Raw genomic sequence first — 18588 nt, 5'->3', positions numbered from 1 at the left:
CAAAGCAGACTCACCAGAAAAACCCCCCCAGCTCCCCTCTCCTCTGGGACGGTTTCCCCAGAAGGATGCCGCTTTCCTTCCATACCGGTGATTACAGAGTGCAGGCACCCGTGACTTTGTCAATGAAAGATATTTTACCAAAACATACAGTTCAAGCACTTTTGTGTGGAAAGAATGTAAATTTCTCTGTATTTAAAAGGAAGAGGGGGGGAAATAACTTGGAAATTTGGACCAGTTCCATCCCAGTTCATCCCACTCCCCTCCCTCCTCTCTCCGCTCTTTTTCTTTCTTCATCCTGTCTGGCTTTCAGCAATGTGTTTCTCGTTGTCTGTCTCATAGTCTATAACTCTCAACACGCTTGGTCGGCATATTTCTCGTGCTCGAAAACCACTCAAAACATAATTCCATCAGTTTTTTTTCCCCCAACAATGCTCGTTTTTTCCCAGAGTCATACTGAAATTTAATCAACAGCCAAACGAGAAAAACATATAACAGCAATTTCCATACGTGCAAGCACACTTTGAGAATGATTGTCATTTATACAGTGAAGGAAATTAGGATCGTTTACTGTTCCCTCAGGACACCTGGCCCCTTTTCACTGTTATGATAAGTTAATTGTACACATAAATTATCGTTTCTGGTCATTTGGACAAAGTATATAACATACAGTATTAAGGTCATTTTAAGTGTAGGGAGGAAAAATAAAACCAGTACTGTTTCTGTGTAATCAAATGTACATAAAACATGTATTTACACCACCTGCCTTACTCCATTAGCTGTTGAGATCTGGAAGAGGATCAAGAGTCTAAATAAATCTATAAATGTATTAACACAATGTATTTCCCAGCTCCCAGTAACTATAGCACAAGTAAAATACCATGCATGAGCATTTTGCCCACACGTTTATCTTGGCGAGGTAGGAAGAGCTGCATTTAGATCCTGTGACGCTAAAGCTTATGAATGAAATCAATACCATTGAAGTTCTGTAAAGATGTGGTGCTTCGTCTCCACGGGGAGACCCAGTAATGAGGAAAGCACTGTGGTCTCTTAATCACATAGACAGCTTGCATTATTTAGCTGCAACGTTGCCTTAATTATTCTTAATTTCCCTTCACCATCATTATGTATTTGGTGGTTAAAGGAGCTGTATGGCTTACTTTTAATAGGTTCCCAAAAATCCCTTTAATGCTGCATTTCCACTGCATGGCACGACGTGGCTCCGCTTGAATCGCTCTTTTTTGGTTTCCCAGCAGCAAAAGTCGGTGGTACTTTGTTGTTACCACCTCAAGTGAGGCTCCAGATGATGTGATACCAGAAGGTGGAGTTAAAACACTGCAGACCACTGATTGGTCAGAGAAGAATCGTTACTAGCATCGTCACTTCAGGACATCCTGCACTGTAAAGACTGTAAAAAAATGGATGTTGCTACCTAATAGTTGTCGCCATCTTGGTTTTTTGGAGCTAGAGGTGACCATATTTAGGCGAGAGGCTGTGTGACGTGTCTGTGTGTAGCAAGGGCAGACAGCCTGTCACTTGAAGCGACCCACCCTTAATTATGGATAACATTAAGCCTTAATAAAAATGTAAATCAGTGAGTTATATAAAAATTCACCCCCTGTACATTTGTTGTGAATAGGAAAATTAGCTATAGAGACCAAAAAATGTTTTTTTGTACCAAGCTGTAAACATGTTTGTTTCTTCTGTGATGTCGGGCATTTTAAAATGGGTGTCTATGGGGATTGAATCGCTCTTGGAGCCACCCTCAGGTGGCTTTTCAAAGAACTGCAGTTTTTGGCACTTCTGTGCTGGCTTCATTTTTCAGCCCTGGAAGTTGCTGCTTGGGTTTTCCATTATCTAAATTTGTGGGTAGTACCTTGTGCCTTTTTCTGTTATCGCCTCAGTTTCAAGTAAGCTGAGTTGACAATAGACGGTGGAGTCAAAGCACTGCAGACCACTGACTGGTCAGTGACTCGTCATTTCAGGACATCCTGCACTGTAAAGAATGTAAAAATAATGGATGTAGCAATCGTAACGTCACCCATTGGTGTGCGGACTCCTGTTTTGAGGCCTCAAATTCGGCATTTCAGCCGTCACCATCGTGGTTTTTGGAGCCAGAAGTGACCATATTTGGGCGAGAGGCTGACGCTGTGGAGGAGCGAGGGGTGGATCTGACTGAAGATGAGGACACTATTGGCAGTTGGCCTTAATTATGTGTAACTTTAAGCATTAATGAAATGTTAAGTTACAAAATAAAATTCAGTTGTCATGAGGGGGAAATTAGCTATTGGGACTCAATCCGTAAACATTTCTGCTGTGAAGGCCAATTTAAAATGGGTGTCTATGCGGACAGATTCACTCTTGCAGCCAGCCTCAAGTGGTCATTAGAGGAACTGCAGTTTTTGGCAAGACTGAAGGTTGGTGCTTGGGTTTTCCATTATCTAAATTTGTGGGCAGAACCTTGTGCCTGTAGACGATGGAGTTAAAACACTCTAGACCTCTGATTGGTCAGAGGGAATCATCACTATAATCCTAACCTGTGCAACATGGGACATCCAGCACAAACCAATCATTTTTAGCCAAGCTACCATCATTTGCATTTTTTATTCACTTGACCCAGATTTTAAAACATGGCAGCCCGCAAAACAGTACAATGGACGCGGTGCAGTTGTTCTTCTGTTTGGACGCCAATGAAAGGATCCAGCGAGTGTCACATTAAAGATGATGTAATGACAGTTCCACGCTTTGTTGCTTTGGTAATCAGCTGAGAATCAAGGCTACATGGAGAGGATATTATCCATGTATCTATAAAGACAACTGGATACTGGGTTGGAGGCAGGGCCCTACTCATTCCTATGAAAGTTGCTCTGTGGCGCATGAATCAAGCCCATAGAGCAAGTGCACTAGAGCCCTATGCTGGTTGAGCGGCTATCGTCCTGTTTAGCCCTCTGCTAACTTGAATGGGATAAAAATACTTAGTTATACTAGTAAAATACTAGTTATTGGACCGAATTGATCAAATCCTGGTGATAAAATAATTTATTGCACAGGGGTCGTGACACTAAAAAAATGTATACACTGATTTACAGACCTCTCTTTTGCAGTGTAAGTCTATGGGGGAAAAGGGTGTTTTTGGACCCAACGGCATCACGTGACAGACGCAGAAGTTGTGATTTCACATTTGGCCACTATGTAAAACTGGCTTCAATCCCACCCCAGCCTGGTGCTGCTCTGCAGTGGAAAACAAATTAGAGAAAAAAAACCTGATACCGTCAGAGAGTCAAATCGAGTCAAGCTGAACCATGCAGTGGAAACGCGGCATATGTTGAATCTGTTATAATATAAAAAGAAAAATGTTCACACAAAGTCGGTGTCTGTTAAAAGAGGCAGTTCAAGTTGCTACTGATGGTTGGTCATCTCCATCGCTGTGGTTCTTTCATCTAGGATAAACCAGTTGCTGATGACTTATACAGTCAGAATGAGGTTCAAGTTTGCCCTGGCCTCCGTAGCTGCCCCTGGACCAGTCTGGCTTACAGTATCTCCTCAGTCTATAGGCCTGATCAACATACGGACAGATTTCATAGAGTAGAAGCCTCCGCCATAGTCAGCCCAGAAGATCCCATCTTGGAATTTGCTGCGGTAGACGCCGCCAGTGTACCAGACACCGTTTAGATTGGTTTGGCCGCAGGCGTTGTACCACCAGCCTCCTTTATGGAAATGGGCACAGTTACCTGTTGAGGGGAAACAGGAAGAGTGACGATGACGCCTGTGAGAAAGTGTGAATGATTCAAAGAAACATATTTGATGTTGTCTCCAGAGAGTCTCTAAAAAGTGACACAATTTTTCAAGAAAATCATTACTTTGTGTTATGCCTTTTTAAAGATAGACCCACTGGAAGCAAACTAATCATGAGTCATCACCTCTGCCACTTTGCCTTCGAGCATGTAGGGTTTATCTTTATGTTCCCCAGCTTTGTATTCTCTTAATATAAGGCACACTTAATATCTGTGTTCCTAGTGATTTACAAATATTTATACATGTCTCTTGATATAAACTCACATTGTAAGAAATTGGTAAGGGTTATCTTCACAGTTGAAATTGCAAAAGCACGAAGCGAGACGGACATTTTAAATGCAATTTGAATGTAAAAATCTGTACAGGCACTGGGGAGGTATCAATGTTTAAACTGTTTAAACGGTCTTGCCCAAAAATCTGAGAGTGTAGGTTGCCGAGAAAATAAAACCCTTTGAAAGGTATTAATGTGTCATATTACGAGAATACTGAGCTGGGGTACACAGATATGCTCCCAGCATGTAACACCTCCAGAAATTGGAGAATTGTTATGTTCCTTATCTCCAACATTACATATAAAAACAGGTTGTGCTGTTGACACAAAGTCACACACATAATTTGTTTGCTTCCAGTGTGTCATCGCCTCTTTTTGTGCTCGATGGGATGCAAGTGAATTGGTCCTCAAGGCATTGTGGGATTTAAAATGACACAGGACTGATGCAGCCTGATGGCCTTCACATAAGGGTCTTTCTGCGATGCACCCGTCCCATTTCAAGAATGGGATTCTTTTGTAACACCACCATGGTGGTGTCAGGTTTTTGACCAATGAAATAGAACTTTAAAGCTTACAGGGATAGCTCAGTTCTTTTGAAGTGGGGCTGTACAAGGTACTGTATTGCAAACAGTAAATGGCAGTCAGCATGCTCCCAGTTTGGAGAAGTAGGCCTGAGTCCGGAACAGAAGCTAAACAATGTACTGCTGTGGACAGGTCAGCAACAGAACACATTTTAGCCTCCCTAAAAAAAGTTCGACCAAAAAAGTATGCTACATTTGGAATATTTTCCCCACTTTACCCTACCATCAGACAGCAATTTACAACAGCAAATGGATGCTCTTATCTACAGTCTCTTCAATGCCAGACTCCATTGAAAAAAAACAACAGTGATTTAACATCAGGGAATACAGGATCTGCTGGTCCATAATTGCCTCAATCAGTTAGTTTGTTTGTGTTATGGTGTGACTTTGGCATTTTAAAGGGTTAGTTCAGACTCACCAAAGTCACACAATAGCACAAACAAACTAACTAATTGAGGCAGTGGTAGACCAGCAACCACCATGTTCAGCGTGCTTAAATTACTGTTTTTGTTAATGGAGTCTGGTGGCTTTGACGAAAGCATAGATGGGGAAGTGAAGCACTTAACGGCTTCCCTGATTGAACGGGCTGTCTGGTGTAAAGGTAGAGTGGTGAAAATATTCTTAATTTAGTTAATAATATCTTAATATACACTTAAACTGTTATGGATTTTTAAGTGGTTAAAACACATTTTACTGCTGCCCTCATCTACTGCAGTACATTGCTTAGCTTCTGTGTCTGCACTCCTGCCGCTTCTCCAAACTGGGACCGTGCAGAGAGACATCTACTGTATGTAACATTATAATATTAAAAGAGAGGCTTGAAATTTCAATGAAACATGATGCAATTAGGAGACTGTATGCTTCGAGAGCGCAATGGGACCCCGTGTTCGTCTACCTGAGAAGGCATCCTTGTCTCGATCCAGAGTTGTGAACTGTTTGCCGTTGTGGCTGCTCAGGGAGTCCCCGGCGTTCCCCTGGTAGGTTCCCAGTCGCAGACGGTAACCCTCACTCTCAGGCTCTAGATGGAAGCTGCTGTACTGAGCGTACACCTTCTTGTTCATCCAGTCCTCCAGCTCCACCAGCAGCTTGTAGTCCCCCTGCCTCCCCAGGTTGTAGATGCCTTCCAGACCGAGCCAGTATTCGCCGTCTATGTTGCCAAAGCCGCTCTGAGTCAAAGGAAGATTAAAAGGAAGGTTACAGGGAGATTACAGAAAATAATGAGCATTGTTTTTTATGTGGTAGCCTGGGGAGTTTGGAAACATGAGAATTGTTTGGGAACATAAAACCCCCTTGTGGTGAGGCTTGTAACAGAACAAATGAGAATTTTCTTTTTGATGACGTTCTGGACGTGGATCTCTACTTAACTGCAGGACTTCAAAAGAAAAAAGCTGTGGCAAGAGGATGCCTCCCTGTCTTTGAAATTCCTAACAAAGCCATGTTGTAGAGTTTATGCAGGAAAATAAGCATCCATCTTCAGAATGCCGGTTCGTCACTCAAACCCCACTTGGATCACGACTAATGGCGAAACTGGCCTGGGCGCTTGTGTTGAATAACCGCGAGCAATCTACGTCTGGCCGAGTGCCTTCAGAACACTTCACTTGGTTGAGGAGGTTGAGGTTTGTGATTGTGGATTAGCTGGGTGAGCCAGCAGATGATGAATGATGTAGGGTTTCAGTCCAGGGCCTCCTCTCTGGTGCTGTATGTGTGTGTGTGTGTGTGTGTGTGTACATGTGGTGGCTTTGTGGGAGAGCGCAGAGGCAAATCAATGTTGAAGAGAGCAATTTAGCTTACAGTTACACATGCACAAGCCTGGCCGGGCTCAATGGAACACTGGATCGCCGAGGCTGCCAGCAGTGATATACTCCATCTCATTCTCACAGAGCTTTGATGAGAGGGTCTATATGGTGTGGTGCAGTAAGCCAACCAGCCATCCATCCAGGAAGGCACCATAGTAGTAGCGGTTTTGGAAAGAAACGCCTGCAGATTGAGCTGTGGAACATACCTAGAGGGCCATCTAATGTTTCATAATGGGAATCTCAAACCTAAATGACCTTGGACAAATAGTGCTGCTGACGGGGCGTTATATTTCACACTAAATGAAAACACAAGGATTCTGGCCCAACAGTCCCACAGACCCCAGATGGTCCCTCTAGATGGGTCATATAACGGCACCCCTGTTGTCTCTGGATGACCCAAATATTCAAGTTGGATAAGGAGAGAGAAAAATAAGACAGACAGGGTAGGGGAAGTGTCACACGTCATCACCTTGTAGTTATCCCAGTTCCTGAAGAAGTTGACTGATCCGTCTCTCCTGCTCTGGATAACGGTCCAGCCCCCGTTGTCGATATCCTGTTCACACCAGGCCTGCACTGGCCTCTCTGCTTCGTCTGGTCTGATCAGGTACATGCCGCTGGTGCTGTGGCCAGCTTCCTGCGCCGCGAGACAGTCCCTGAACGAGCCTGAAGGAAAGAAAAACAACAGAGGGAGGCAGGTGGTGAGAAGGACGGAGAAGTGTGTGAAGAAGTCTGTAACAGCAAATAGTTGTAAAATCCTTAACCTAAGGTGTTTTTACAGCCACACACAGACAAAAAGAAAAAAATCTGTGTGGACAATCTATGTTTGGGCTCCTAAGGTGTTCCATTTAAACTGTGAAGTTGGAATTCCCAAGTTCCCAGTTGAAAATTTTGACTGCTGCTACCTGAAGTCTGATTTCCAACTTGGAAAATCAGAGCAACCTCACCAACCTTGAACTCAAAATCTGAGATGGCTGCTCTGCACATCTACAGTAGCGAATGCTGTTTAATGTTTCTTAGCGCATCTTATTTGCGTCAACGCAACAGCCTTCTGGGCTGAAAAAGGAGGCCAACATCCATCTATCCATCTATTTTTATCTGCTTATCTGGGGCCAGGGCGTGGGGATAGCAGACTGAACAAAGCACCCCCTCTCCCTCTCCCCAGCAACACTTTCCTGCTCCTCCTGGGGGATCCCAAGGCGTTCCCAGGCCAGATGAGATATATAATCCCTCCAGCATGTTCTGGGTCCAACCCGGGGCCTCCTACCAGTGGGACGTGCCCAAACACCTCTAATGGGTGGTAAGTGCAGTTCCTTAAATGGCCACTGGAGGCTGGCTCTGAGAGCGAGTCAGCTCTCAAGGACCCCGCATGTTAAAATGCCTAATTTTACAACAGAAATAAACACGTTAAACATGTTTTAATAAAATTCATTTGTTCAAATGTTATTAAATGAGGTTCTGGCAGCTTTGAGTGACAGGGTGGTGCTGTCCGTTGAGAAGGCCCCAGGGCCTCCCACCAGTTGGACATGCCCAGAACACCTCTAACGGGTGGTGCCCAAGAGGCATCCTGAGCAGATGCCAGAACCACCTCAACTGACCCCTTTCGACGCGAAGGAGCAGCAGCTCTACTCCGAGCTCCCTCCAGATGTCCGGGCTCCTTACCCTATCTCTAAGGCTGAGCCCAGCCACCCCACGGAGGAAACTTATTTCAGCCACTTGTATCCGCAACCTCATTCTTTTGGTCAATATGTCAAGTTCATGACCATAGGTGAGGGTTGGGACTAGATGAACCAGTAAATTGAAAGCATCGCCTTCCGGCTCAGCTCCCTCTTCACCATGACGGTCTGGCGAAGTGCCCGCATCACTGCAGATTCAGCACCAAACCTCAGATCAGTGTCAGGCTCCATTTTACCCTCATCAGAGAACAAGAGTGCGAGATACTTGAACTCCTTCGCTTGAAGCAGTAACTCTCTCCTGAATAATTAACATGGAGCCACTGCCCTGTGGGCCCACCACCTGCAGGGACAGGAATCAGGGTCCAGTGCATTGTGTGCTGGATGGCAGGCAGGGGCCCCGAGCATGCTGATCCCTGGCCTTGCAGACTGGCTCTGGGGACGTGGAAGTCAGTTATATCTAAAAAAGAAATAGGCTGGACAAACAATATCTATCTTATTTTGAATTTTCCTTTCCTCTGGGACTTTTTTTCCATTATAATAAGATTTACCTACTTCCTCTCTATTACACAATTACAAAGACGTTGGAGCACCACTATTTCAATTACAGGAAGCAGGCTGGAAAAAGCCAGTAAATAATACATTTCTGCAGGATTAGCAATTTACATGGGTAAACACATATCAAAATGTCTGATTCTGGTCTTTTGACCAAGTTTATTGTTACTGCATTTTGGCTTTGTCGGGCAGTTTTAGCCACATTTGGTGCCAGAGCACTAAGTTAAACAACATGGGTGCTTTGAGTTTTCACAATGAGAAGGCATTGAAGTCAATGTCGACAGAGGGCTAAATAAGTAGGGAAAAACAGTAAACAGGAACAAAATCACAACAGCTGACAGAGTAATCCGAAACACATTTATCTAGGTCCACAAAGCTGTTTACTACGTCCTCCCAGAACAGCGGAGGAGTTTGGGGCAAATTAAGTCACTTTAATGAGAAATTACTTGCCTTCATTTGAGGTCGACTAACCAAAATAGACACCGTGTTAACCCATTGTATAACCTTTTTTCAAGGTTAATTCAACATTCTCATCACAAGATTTTTAATTAATAGCACATGTGGCAGCAAGTTCATTTGAATCCCAAGTAACCCCCTCCATGCTACTAACACAACAATAATAATGTAAAGATATGGTCCATTCACTTCATGAAGTACACCAGAAGTGCCTCTACTTCGTGGTTTGCAGGAGCCTATCATGCCAGCCTGGGTTTTGTCTATGTCTCACACGCAATGGAACAGTCTTGTAAGGGATCGTTTTCATACACAGCTGCACAGAAATCCTACACACTTTATTATTCTTGGACGAGGGCAATCTAAATGTGTCAGGAATTTCTGTTGATGAGCGAAATCGCGCTGGTTAGGCCTTTCTTTGCTTTGCTTTAAGTCCCCTGCCTCAATCGAGACGTTACAACATTTTTATTTCCATCCTGGTTTGTGTTCTTTCTGTAGAGTGGGAGAGCAGAGTTCCAGCTGAATTTGCAAATCTTTAACCTTTGGAAATGAGGCCACCGGCCCACCTGCAGCTATATTCAAAGTCAGTGATTATTATTTTGCTATGCTTGGCCTGCAAAGTCATGACTGCTTTAAATTTCACCATGACTGGTTTGGATTTTTGTGACTGAATCTATGAATGAATAATAATTGATCATAATAAGAATAATTTATGGATGGATAGACCTCTCAATAACTCATTTCCTCACTCACTCACCTTCAGCACTGAAGTTTCTTTGTGGAACTTCCAGGGTGCCGCTAGTGGGTGACGGCCCAGAGCGTGAGCCCCTTTCTCGGGCAAAGCCTCGGGTGTTGTCCCTCTGAATCTCATTGGTGAAACGAGGCACATTAACAGGAATGTTCTCAGGCACCACCTGCACAAGTGGAGGTCCAATGGGTGGCTGGTCATGCCTGCGGCTGTACACCTGCATACAACGCTCCTCCAGTGCTCCAATCAGCACTGACTGGTTGTTCACCACTGCAGACAGAGCTGCGTATTTGGCCTCCAGTTCCCTGTACCGGGAAGCCAGGCGCAGAGACTCTGTGGTGGCGTTGAGGATGCGTGTCTCCAGCTGTGCCAGCTCCAGTGAGTTATCCCTCTTCCTGATGATCTCGTGCAGCAGCTGCATGTAGAGCTGGGTCACTCTGGAGTTCATGTTCCTGCTCTCTTTCCTCAGCAGCTTCATCTCATTCACCAAGTTGCCGTCCACGTCCACCACCAACTTCAAAGTCTCCACCTCCCTACGCTGCTTTGACAGAAGGTCACGCACTGCAGCCACATCCAGGCGTGTCACTCGGTCCTTGTCGGTCGAGTAGCCGCGGGCGGCACAGATGGGTCCTGTGATCTTCTGCTCAGGGACCAGGAAGGTGTAGGAGCACTTCTTGCTTTCTCCGCTGGCCTCTGGAGCCCTTCGTATCCGGTTGAGGATGGGGTGCTTTGTGAGGGCTTGGCTGTTGCTCCAGAAAGACAGACCAAATAGAATAAATACGCTCCATGTTCCAGGTCCCATGGTTCCTCCTCTCTTTATCACCAAACAAGCTAAAGATCTATAAAAGAGAGAGAAATGCAGACCATTTTACTGGAAAAGGTTGGTGCTATTTTATGTTACACTTATTATCAATAAAGCCCATATAAAACCAACAATGTACTTCTCGATACTTTCTAACTTCTCTACCCTGCCTTTGACACTAAACCCCCCAAGTCCACTGGTTCTGACTGAAGACGTGAGTCTTTAAAACACAAATTATAGTTTCATTTTAGCCATGCTGGGAGGATGGCAACGACGAATGGATGTTAGTAGGTCCACCACTTGTCTCCAGAGAAAAAAATATCTGTAAACTTTTGCACACAAATTTATGTCCCTCATTGGTACGGGATACACCACCAAAACAGATTTTGACCAACAGCTGACTGTCTGCTTGGTGTGTCAGGGCCCCCTAGAATGAACTATGATGACTTTGGTTATCCCCAGACATTTCATCTAGTGCATCGTCAAGTCAGTATTAATCTATTTATGCAATTTCGGTAGCCACTTATCTTGTTAGGGTTCGTGGGGGGCTGGAGCCTATCCCAGCTGACATTGGGCGAGAGGCAGGGTACACCCTGGACAGGTCACTACACTCACAGGGCTGACACATAGAGACAGACAACCATTCACGCTTACATTCACACCTACAGCCAATTTAGAGTCACCAATTAACCTGCAAGTCTTTGGACTGCGGGAGGAAGCCGGAGTATCCCGAGTTTGATCCCCCAGCCAAGGTTCGAACCAGGAACCCTCTTGCTGTGAGGCAACAATGCTACTCACTGTACCACTATACCACCACAAAACTTATTCAAGAAATACTCAATACAGTAACAGAATCTTGGTTTATATTTGATCAGCACTGCCTAGTTTTACAGTTTGATCTGAGTTTGAGAGAAACAGAGAGACAGGGATGGCCTCTCTCTCCATCTGCTTCTTTGCTCTTTGTGTCCGTGATGGCAGCGGGCATACAAAAATCAGGGCTATTCAAAGGAGGCAGGGACATGCTGTTTGACCCCATGAGAGCTATGGGGTATGACACGTACGCAATATAACTGGAACTGCGACGTTGAAGGGTTACAGCAGACAATGCTAGAAATAAAGAGATGGTGTCTGCTCAGGTGTCCCTTTGTCTTTTTTTATTCTCCGTGCGTGCACTGGCCTTGACAGAACGTTTTGGGTACGACTGAATGGATGGCAGCTGATACAATATAACATTTTCATCTAGACAGCATCTATTTTTGGGCTTTTATTGAAGACTTTTTCAGTAATCACAGAATTGTAATTCTCACTCATATCTTTTTGAATATATTTCGGACTGAAGACGCCTCAGTGAAATGAATCAAACATCCTCATGTTCTAAGACGGTGCGCCAGCTACTGAGGCTTTCGGAAAGTGCAGAACAGATTTTACTGCATGGGTTGTACCCCAATGATATGTCCTCTTTTTAACCTCCTTAACAAAAATGTTGAAGTACAATCTGTAGTCCAAGCAACAGCCCAACAATGAAAATTTTAGCTGACAAATGAGCAGGGAGATCTGGGCTCTGGCAAGATAGAAAGAAATTTAACACGGTTCATTTACAAATACTACCCGCATTCTTGTGATACAGAGCTGGTTTAAATTTGTCTTTTTTAAAACAACACATTCTCACTCCAACCTCGTCACATATCAGCGTTTGGTCATGGACTTTCCACGTCCAGATACGACGTGAAAGGTACCCTGGGTGCGTTGGTTGTTGATGTTCTGGAACACAATGTCAAGTTACATGCATTGTCTTATTTCAAAATACACTTCAGTTTTTACAAGAAATTTACTGTTTACATACAGTCTCTTTCAAAATAAAGGAACTACGTCGGTACAACACCGCAAATTGATGTTGTTTTTCCTTCAACAACTAACGCACATGGTTAGGTTTAAGCAACAACAAAAACCCTCTGACACCACCAAGCACTGTTGAACTATAAAGGCGACCAGCCGCTTATAATGCCAATATTAAAGGATGGCATTTTTCGTCAGTGTCTGACACAGCAAATCACTGGCCAAGCGCTGGATTTCGATGACTTCGGAGTGAGACCGGGTTGTTAAAAAAATCTAAGCACACTAATTCCCCCAATACAGCTGGGCACTGTAGTTTTTAGCAAATGTAACTCAAAGAGAGGCAAATTGTTGAGGACTACTTTCAGCCACAGAATAATAAAAATTTGATGGGTTTAGGAGTGCTGACAACATTATAACAGAATTGATTCCAAATAAATAGCAGTGTCCATGTTCATTGTAATAAAGGAAGATGTCATTCAGTGTAATGGTTGTGGCTCGCTCATGTTTTTTTTCAGTAGTTTTTGGACAACAGTGGAGGTATGGCACCGAGGATTATGCTCTGTCAAGCTTTGGCTGTATGAGTGATAAATTCATTGTTGGCGCTGTGGTCTTTTAATGGGATTTTTCGGCCATTAGAAAAATACAGAATGTCATCTTGGTCCAAGTTTTCACAACAATGTGTCCTCTTGGTTACCACTCATTTTGTACTTTTGTACAATTTCCCACCAGATGTTTTCTTTTCTCCTCTAATCCTAAATAATTCAACACACCGTGCATCTCTTGGCATGATACCGGAGGGAGCTTCCAATCAAGAGTCTTGCTTAATTATGAATTAAGTGAGCATTAAAATGTAAAGTGGAAACGTGCAGACTGGCAGGAACACAGCTGGTTTCACGTATCAGCTCAGTCCTGCCCTTGGCAGAGTTTGCCTTCTGGTACTCTTGTGGTGGAGTAAGAGCAGTGCCACCCACCTACCACAAATCTGTTATCGTAACTCGGATTTTCAATGCATTCCCTTACGGGTTCTCTTTCATTACGGCCCTTACCACATCTGTATCAGGTGTCTGGGTGTGGGCAAGCGCTGGGATCTGTTTTTCATATTTCTGTAGCTCTCCAGGCTCAGACCCTTCATGCACCTCCCCTATAGTCTTTCAGCGTACCTGCACCGGCTCGTGTTCAGAGTTAGCATGTTAAAAACCTCTCAATCTGACAACAGATGTGACTGAGAGTGAATATATTTGGTAGAAAATTGAGATAATGTGGCCATGGATGACAGTGAATATATCACTTTAATGAGATAGCGCTCACTGCCAGTATTCATGAGGTGCAGTAGTGCGTGTATCTGTAATGAGAAAAATGCTAGAAGTCAGCAGGTGGTAGTGATTTGACCTCACTGACTCATTTTAACTTCCGCCATTTCTGCCTGGCTGTACAAAGAGATAAATTAGAATTTGGTGAGGAATAAAAGAACTGGATGTGTTTGAGGAGCAGCAGAGGGAGCAGGAATCCCTGATTTATGAGTAATGTTTTCTGGAGTCTATTTTTGGACGGAAAGCTTGTGTTTTGATCATATTGGTTTTGACAGCACGACGAATGGAGCAGGGGAGGGTGATGTTCAAAAAATGCATGCTAAGTGAAAGATCCCTCCCTCCCTATTCAATAGCAAGGCTTGGCTCTGGAAGTGGAGCTAATGGTGAGCCAACTTCGTGTTGATTTAGGGCCAAATCCAACCAGAAGGCAGACTGGTGGATATGGCCAAGGAGGTTAAGTAACCTTCATCCAACACCTCTGACAGGCATACACCCGCTTCATATCGGCGTTCATCAAAACAAATCTGCTGAGGATTTTAACAGATGCCAAAGAAGCGGAATTAGATGAGTCCAAGGCAGAGACAGCAGGGGCTTTGAATCATTTCTGTGGTCGCCGCTTGATGTTTAGTTGCACTGAAGAGTCCTGACCACAGTTAATGGGACAGATCCCAGAGCATTACCTAAGCTCAAACTGCTGCGGTAGCAGAATAGTATACTTTTATCATTGTCAAAGGAAAAAACATAACAGCAAGTTTGTTTTGTATGTTTTCATAAAGCACAATGACTTATTGAGAGAAAGAACAGCCCAGTAGCCACAGGAAAATGTTGGCATTTCTACAAAGCATGGAATCATTAAGCTACTACATTTCACAGGCATCATATCAACGTCTCGAAGGTAATGTAGTATATGAGTTCATTTGACTTTCAGAAGGTGGAGGGGATAGTTAATGGCGTGACACCTAAGCGATATGTCTGCCAAGTTGCAGACCACTGTTTAAGAACAACAAACTGTTCTTAACTGGTTGTTATTGAGTGAATCATGGCCATGTTTCCAGCAGCTTTTTGGCCACCAAACATCAGTGTTTTTTCACCGCCCATTGCTGTGTTTCCTGCTGGGATAGTGCCACGAAAATTGGTTGTTTATTAGTGAGACATATCTGCTTATTTAGCCAGGACAGTGCCACAAAAAGCAGTTGTTTGTCTATCGAGACATCGCTGCCTTTTCACCTGGGATAGTGCCATGATAAGCGGTTGCTCTTTAGAGAGACAGTGCTGTGTTTCCAGCCAGAATAGTACCACGATAAGTGGTTGGGGTTTTTTCTAAGATATCATTGCATTTCCACCTGGGATAGTGCCATGAAAAGCAATTGTTTTTTTCTGAGACATCGCTGCATTTCCTGCCAGAATAGTGCCTCAAAAAGCAATTGATTTTTACCGAAACATTGCTGCATTTCCTGCTGGGATAGTGCCACGATAAGTGGTTGTTCTTTGGTGAGACATTGCTGTGTTACCTGTCTGAATAGTGCCTCAAAAGGCGGTTGTTTGTTAGCGAGAAATTTCTGTGTTCAGGACAGTGTCACAAAGATTTTAGAAAGTTTTTTATTGAGACATTGCTGAGATAGAGCCACAGTAAGTGGTTGCACTTTAGCAAGACATTGTTGTGTTTCAAGCCAGGATAGTGCCACAAAAAGCAATTGTTTTTTACCGAGACATGGCCGCGTTTCCTGCCAAAATAGTGCCACAATAAGCGATTGTTCTGTAGCGAGGCATCACTGCATTTCCTATCAGGACAATACCACAAAAATCAGTTGTTTTTTAATCAAGATATGGCTGCGTTTCCTGTCAGGATAATTCCACAAAAACTGGTTGTTTTTCACCAAGACATTACTGTATTTCTTGCCAGGATCATGCCACCAAAACCAAGCCAAAACCTAACTGTAACCAAGTGTTTTTATTGCCTAAAACTAACTACACATTAACCACAGCATTGTTAAAGCATAAAGACATGTCAAGATTCAACATCTACATAATAATGTACAAATGTAACATATCTGTGGTTTGCAGACACTGAAAATGCCAACATGTATTCTGGCGACTAGGATGGAAAGAAAGTGTCTGAGCCAACATTAATTTTTAATAGCTTAACATTTCAGCAACATAACAAAATGCCCTGAAGTCTGTACTTCAGCTTTAACATATGGAATAACCCAAAGTTTGTTTTGTCATAGATTATAAACCATCTGAGGGCAAAGAAAAAGACACTTTAAGGAAAACGGGCCATGTGTCAGGGCTCAGAAACACCTTGGCACTGTCAGTCGGTTATTATTACCCGGGGAGTACTTTTTCCTGTCTTTCCGTAATCACAGGTCATCCCCTTCAATAGCTCCGTCTCAGCAATTGGCCCGTCTGCACGTCTCCAACCCCACAATATGAATCTCTCAGGCCCCGGCCTGACAGGAGTGACAGTGTTTACACAGAGGCTCCTCGGCCAGGGCTGTGAATCTCATCGACAGTTACTTATTACCACCAGGTCTCTCTCTGTCGTTCACACCCTGCTGGTCTTCATCAAGTCGGCCGCAGCAGTCGTGCTTTTTTGTTGACTTATTAAAGGGGATTTTCTCCAGCTCCTCGCTCAGAACCAGACCTGACCAGATCCAGCCAACTCATCTATATTAATGCAAGCTTTGCAACCAGACGGGTCAAACTTTGCGGTGGCTGGTTTTCCCACCCCAGAGGAGCATGAGGGCACTGCCAATCGGCCCACTAAGTGGTAGCACTGAGCTCTGACTGTCCACTGGTGAGCTTCCCCAACTCAAAGATTTTATCATACGTTAAAGCCCTTAAAAAAGCCCCCGCATTTGCATCCCCTTGTTTCTCTCCAACTTTATTTCAACACACACAGTGGATATACTACACGTCACAAAGTTTTCCAGTCTGAGTTTGTTGTGGCTTTTGCTCTGGGCTCGCAGATTTTAAGGACTCTGCCAATTAGCCCACAACTTATTCTGATGGTGCCGCAGATTAGGTCCGTCTGCTGAGGGGACGACATGATGCATGGGATTTGTACTGCACATTGTGAATATGATCATACGGGCTTACACCACATGTAAATATGAAATTCAAAAACGAATATAAATGACTTAAAAACGCAAATATTGACATTAATTTCAGCATTTTACAGTCACTCACAGGTCTTCAGCAGTAGTCGTGGATGTCTAAAGGATCCAGCTTCCATATTAAATTTTACTGCTCTACATATTAACTTTACTTTTATGATCAAAGTACAATTTTTCAATGGTAGTGATGACTGGGGAATCTAATGTTTCAGCAGTTTGAATACTTTTCCAAAGCTTATAAAAGCACAACTGGAAAAAATAAAATCTTACCTGTGTCAGTGAGTTCAGTCAGCCGTCCAGGAGGTGCAGGTAAGACCCAGGTTGGTGTCTCAGTTGTGTTTCCTACGCAGGTTCATGCTCTCCATTCTCCTCCTCTCACTCTCCCTCTGCCTTTGCTCTCATTGAGAATGAAGGCCTGCACGCAGCTATGGCCCAAGCAAACACCGTCCGCTAGGAGAACAGTAGAGGGTGGTCCATACTCAGAAAGAGGGAGGCTGATGGTGTGATTTCTCTCTGTAGTTTGAGCAGAGAGGGCAGGCTTGGCCCTGCCCTCCTCCTCTGATGTCGCATAAAGTTTGGGAAGAACAGAAAGACTCCTCCTGATATAAGGTTTCACCACAAATGAAACACTAAGCGATGAATCAGATTGACTCTGAGTCAGCAAGAGTGGTGAAGACACTCAAAATCAGTCTAGCTGTCATCATGTAATTTTCAGAAGGTTTTGTTTACATTGTCATATTGTCTCCCACGCAGGCTATTTGTCTGTCAGGCTGGTAGACGTCACACATAAACTCACTTTTTCTTTCTGTCACACACACATCTGTCAGCTTCATTCATGTAACTACAGCTTCTCAAAGCTTACCAGCTCCTCATAAAGCTGTTTCCAATCAGCTCTAATCTAATGACTGAGTGATTCTGGCGATCCAGTAGCTTTAGCATGTTAAATAGAGAGGTCTGTTTTTGGATGTGAGCATTTCTCTTGTGTTTGCTCCCTATATGGGATGCCTCTTGTGGCAATCCAAGTGCTATTGGCAGCTGTGTTTATTTGGTTATGAGGACAATACGCAGAGGGCTTTGCAGACAAAAGAGAACGCCCCTCAGCTAAATGTTTTGGATTGAGGAGGAAGCGCAGGCTTTGATGCATGGGGATCCTCTGTGTGGGGAGACATACTTCGGCGTGTGGGAGGACACATTTGCTCATGAGCAGTCAACGCAGGACATTCATAATATAGGAGTGTGTGTGTGTGTGTGTGTGTGTGTGTGTGTGTGGGTGGGTGCTTGCGTGTGACCCATACATGTATGAGAACATATGTTTGCGTGATTGAGAGTCTCCATGGTGGTCGGCTGTATATATTAGAGGTCGTCCAATTTAAATAAATTATATATAGGAGAACATGTGTGTGTGTGTGTGTGTGTGTGACAGAAGCTAAACAAAATACATTTTGAGCTAATTCAACCCATGCCTGAAAACCTTATCTGCACCACATTTACTCGCTCTTTGGTAGTCTGGATCAGTGTTTCCCAATCTGGGGGTCAGGCCCACCTAAGGAGTCCCAAGATAAATCTGAGGGTCCCAAAGGGGATGAAAGGGTACAAAGAAGAATCTGTCTTTGGCGGAAATTCTCATAATTCATGTACACACTAGGGATAGAGAGGCA

General features: G+C 43.9%; 1 protein-coding gene across 2 annotated transcripts; it reads right to left on the bottom strand.

Annotated features, from left to right (window-relative positions):
• Positions 1-1724: 1724 nt before the first annotated feature.
• On the bottom strand, positions 1725-17389 carry LOC126382680 (angiopoietin-related protein 1-like). 2 transcript variants are annotated; one of them, XM_050032697.1, is made up of 6 exons: positions 17201-17389; positions 12344-12429; positions 9876-10705; positions 6910-7103; positions 5540-5810; positions 1725-3728 (listed from the first exon to the last, which is right to left on the bottom strand). In XM_050032697.1, exons 3-6 carry the CDS (start codon positions 10666-10668, stop codon positions 3541-3543), a joined length of 1446 nt encoding a protein of 481 aa, XP_049888654.1. In that variant the 5' UTR covers positions 10669-10705; positions 12344-12429; positions 17201-17389; the 3' UTR covers positions 1725-3540. The 2 variants fall into 2 exon arrangements, with proteins under 2 accessions (XP_049888654.1, XP_049888653.1); XM_050032696.1 differs by lacking the exon at positions 12344-12429.
• Positions 17390-18588: the final 1199 nt, after the last annotated feature.

The sequence above is a fragment of the Epinephelus moara genome, chromosome 21, assembly GCF_006386435.1.
Source record: "Epinephelus moara isolate mb chromosome 21, YSFRI_EMoa_1.0, whole genome shotgun sequence".
NCBI classification, from domain to species: Eukaryota; Metazoa; Chordata; class Actinopteri; order Perciformes; family Serranidae; genus Epinephelus; species Epinephelus moara.
Note: the sequence above shows the minus strand (reverse complement) of the source record. Positions and strands in the feature narration are given on the sequence as shown.